At 42.7% G+C, this 4003-nt stretch overlaps 1 protein-coding gene and 1 non-coding gene across 2 annotated transcripts; one reads left to right on the top strand and one right to left on the bottom strand.

Annotated features, from left to right (window-relative positions):
- Positions 1–919: 919 nt before the first annotated feature.
- Positions 920–2617, bottom strand: LOC138904980 (uncharacterized). Its single transcript, XM_070193474.1, has 2 exons — positions 2420–2617; positions 920–2326 (listed from the first exon to the last, which is right to left on the bottom strand). Exons 1-2 carry the CDS (start codon positions 2615–2617, stop codon positions 920–922), a joined length of 1605 nt encoding a protein of 534 aa, XP_070049575.1.
- A 684-nt stretch (positions 2618–3301) lies between these two features.
- LOC117277037 (small nucleolar RNA R71) lies at positions 3302–3408 on the top strand. Its single transcript, XR_004507305.1, has one exon. It is a non-coding gene; the product is annotated as a small nucleolar RNA R71 (small nucleolar RNA).
- The last annotated feature ends 595 nt before the right edge of the window (positions 3409–4003 follow it).

The following is a 4003-nucleotide window of genomic DNA, read 5'->3' as shown; positions in this document are numbered from 1 at the left end:
CTCTGCCCAAGAACTGCTCCCACAGCATAGTCGCTTGCATCACACATCATATCAAAAGGTTATCCCCAGTCGGGTTCCACTATGATTGGTGCAGTCACCAGTCTCTTCTTCAACTCCTCAAATGCTACCCTGGAGTCATCAAAAAATACAAAGGGGTGATCTTTTCCAAGCAATTTACACAAAGGGTTAGCAATTTTGGAAAAATCTTTTATAAACCGCCTATAAAAACCGGCGTGACCAAGGAAACTTCTTATGGCCTTGACGGAAGTGGATGGAGGAAACTTCTCAATTATATCAACCTTAGCACGGTCCACTTCAATGCCCTTACTTGACACTAGGTGTCCCAAGACTATACCTTCTTGTACCATGAAATGGCACTTTTTTCCAATTTGGTACCAGATTAGTCTCCATACACCTCTTTAATACTCTTTTCAAGTTCATCAGGCAATCATCGAAGGAGTTCCCCACACTGAAAAATCATCCATGAACACCTCGATTATTTCCTCCACCATATCTGTGAAGATGGCCATCATGCACCTTTGGAATGTGGCGGGTGCGTTGCATAGGCCAAACGGCATTCTCCGAAAGGCACAGATGCCATACAGATAGGTGAATGATGTTTTCTCTCTATTCTCTAGGGAAATAGAGATCTGGTTATCCCCCGAGTATCCATCCAGGAATCAAAAGTGGGACCTCCCCGCCAATCTATCTAGCATCTGATCAATGAATGACAACGGAAAATGGTCTTTTCGGGTGGCCTTGTTCTATCTTCTGTAATCTATACTTTTCGGGTGGCCTTGTTCAATCTTCTGTAATCCATACAGATTCGCCATCTTGTGACTGTTCTTGTTGAGATCAACTCGTTGTTCTCATTTTGCTCTACAGTCATTCCACCCTTCTTTGGCACACATTGAACTAGTCAGACCCAGTTGCTGTCATAGATGGGGAAGATGATTTTCGTATCTAACCACTTGATCACTTCTTTCTTCACCACTTCTTTCATGTTGGGGTTTAGCCTTCTTTGATGTTCTCTGGAAGGTTTGTGCCCATCTTCTAGTAGAATCTTATGCATACAAAACGTTGGGCTAATACCCTTTATGTCTGCAATGGTCCACCTAATTGCAGTCTTGCACTCCGTCAGAACCTGCAAAAGTTGTTCTACTTGTACATCTAACAAACCAGATGAGATAATAACAGGCAATGCCGAACTAGGTCCCAAGAACGCATACCTGATGTGGGACGGCAATGGTTTTAGCTCCAACTGTGGTGGCTCTTGGATTGATGACTTAGCTGGAGGGGTTTTTCTTTCTTCTAAGTGTAAAGGCTCGAATTCGAGCTCTCTTTTCCAGTACCCTTGGCCTTCAAGGGCCAAAACCCACTCCGCTAAGTCCTCACCATCTATCTCTTCTAGATTCATCAAGCAGACTACTAGGGGGTCTTTTGCATTCAGTGCCTCATCTTCCTCCTCCAAAATCACATCCACAGCTTCTATCAGAGAGCAGTTTGCAAACTCACTGGGTCGCCGCATAGACTTCTGCACATTGAATGTTATCTCTTCATCGTTAAGTCTCATCTTTGGCTCCCCAATTTCACAATCAATCAGAGCTCTCCTAGTAGCCAAGAATGGCCTTCCCAAAATTATGGGAATCTCCTCGTCAACCTGGCAATCTAGAATGAAAAAATTTGCTGGAAACATAAACTTTCCCACCTGCACAAGTACATCATCAAGTATACCTGATGGCTTCTTTACTGCTCGGTCGGCTAGCTGTAGTAACATGGATATGGGCCTTGCTCTTCCAATGCCTAACCAATTATTGATAAACAAGGGCATCAAGTTTATGCTCGCCCCCAAATCACACAATGCCTTCACAAAAGCATAGCTGCCAATTGTGCATGGGATTGTGAAACTTCCTGGGTCAGATAGATTCTCAGTTATGGGTCTCGTCACGACAGCACTACATGTCTGAGTTAGTATAATAGTTGCCAAGTCTTGAAAGTCGAACTTACGAGACATCAAGTCCTTCATCATTTTTGCATAACCAGGCATCTCTCTCAAGGCATCAATCAGTGGAATGTTCACCTGAATATGCTTCAACATTTCCATGAATTTCTTATACTGCTCATCCTTCAGATATTTGGCCAACCTCTGCGGGAAGTGCGATGGCGGTCGCTTCTTTCTTGTGACTTGAGTTCGATCCTGCTCAGGCACTTTTTCTAATGCCTTTTCTTGCACTTTCTCAGTCTCCTGTGCCGCCTCTTTTTCCTTGTTTATTTCATTCTGGGTTGGCTGGATTCTTACTTCTGTTAGCTCAGTTAACTCATCTACCTCAATTGGTACTGGCACAAATATCTCAGTTGGTCAGCTTTCGCGAGCAATTTCTTGCTCTAGATCAAGATCTCTACTATTTCTCAGACTCACAGCCATCAGCTGCTTCGCGCCATGCTCTTTCGGGTTAACATGTGTGTCCGCAGGTAATGTCCCTTGAGGACGATTGTTAAGGGGCATGGATATTTTCCCTAGTTTAATTTCAATGCCCTTGATAGCTGAGTCATGTGATACTACCTTTTCATGCATCTGGTGTGCCTTTTCTTGCATCTGGTTGATCTTTTCTTCCATTTTCCCGCTGGACCCAATGAGTTGTTGCAACATTCCTTTTATTTCAAACAACCCATCATCTTGTCGCACTATCTTTGCTATAGAGGTTGTTGATAAGCTAGTTGTTGATTCTGCTGATTAAACCCTTGTTGCCTTTGATAAGGCACAGCCTGACCCTGTGGTCTTGCAGCTCCAGGATTATTATTATTGTTGTACTGCTGCTGTGCTGGCCTATATTGTTGATTCTGTTGTCCCCAAGTCTGACCACCTTGTCTCTGGCCTCCATAGTTGCCCACATAGTTCATATTCTCTTGATAGTTCCGATTGTCACTCTCACCGCTCCACAAGCACACATATGGCTGATTAATGCATGGTGTGCATAATCCTCCATTTGTCGTGTCAATTATATGCACCTGCTTCAGGCCTGACTCATCAATCATTTTGGTTAGGATACTCAATTGCGACATCATCGTAGCCATATTCTCAGCCATAGAGTTGTTTGGGTCTAAAGCTACTCAGTGAACTACAGGAATAATTGTAGAGTCACTTATCATCCATCCTGAGTTTTGAGCCATTTTATCAAGTAAAACCTTACATTTCCTGAATGATTTGCTCAAAAATGCTCCACCTGCTGAAGCATCCACATTGGCCTTCAAGTTGTCTGCTAATCTCATGTAGAACTTTTGCCCCAACATCTGATCTGGAATGCCATGATGTGGACACTTAACCAGCATCCCTTTGAACCTCTCCCATATTTCTTGCAATGTTTCAGCTGGTTTCTACCTGAAGCTCAATATCTCATCAACTTGCTTGGATGGGGAGCGAATTGAGCCAAGTTTGAGCCTCTCCCATCACTGAGAATGGAAAAAACAACAGCCTTATTTCTTCCGGTGTCACATTCAGTTGCCTTTGCATGACACAAATTGACATGAAATTTTTCAGATGCTATTGTGGATCTTCAATATAAGGCCCTGAGAACAGTCCCTTGTTAAGCAACAAATGTAACATGTTGTTTATAATTTGAAATGATTCCTCTTGTATCAGAGGGACTGCAATTGCGGTTGCCAGGTTTTCAGTGGTGGGTTGTGCCCAATCATACAAGGCCACTTCTGGTACAAGAGGAGGTTCCACACCCTGATTGTTCGGGTCATTCACATTGTTTTGGTTATTTATTATGTCACCCATGTCTAGTTCGATTCATTCCGTTGAGTTCTATTGTCGTTTGTCTTTCTTGTGTGCTCGATTTAGTGCCTTGAAAGCTTTCTCAGGATCTGAAAATGCTTCAAATAATTCACCAGTTCTTGAGGAGTTTCTAGGCATGCACCTGTAACACACAAGACTACAAATGTAAGAATTTCAATATAATGAATTTAAAATGAAGAAAATTAACTAAACTTAAAATCCTAG

The sequence above is a fragment of the Nicotiana tomentosiformis genome, chromosome 2, assembly GCF_000390325.3.
Source record: "Nicotiana tomentosiformis chromosome 2, ASM39032v3, whole genome shotgun sequence".
Taxonomy (NCBI): Eukaryota; Viridiplantae; Streptophyta; class Magnoliopsida; order Solanales; family Solanaceae; genus Nicotiana; species Nicotiana tomentosiformis.
The sequence above is the reverse complement of the archived record's forward strand: the minus strand, read 5'-3'. Positions and strand labels throughout refer to the sequence as shown.

Bases quoted from the DNA above. Each gene is read 5' to 3' on its own strand.
- LOC138904980 (XM_070193474.1), bottom strand. From the start codon at position 2,617: ATGGAAGAAAAGATCAACCAGATGCAAGAAAAGGCACACCAGATGCAT. The intron at 2,327-2,419 runs GTGAGTCTGAGA...GTACCAATTGAG, and splicing joins GCGCGAAGCAGCTGATGGCT to GTAGATGAGTTAACTGAGCT.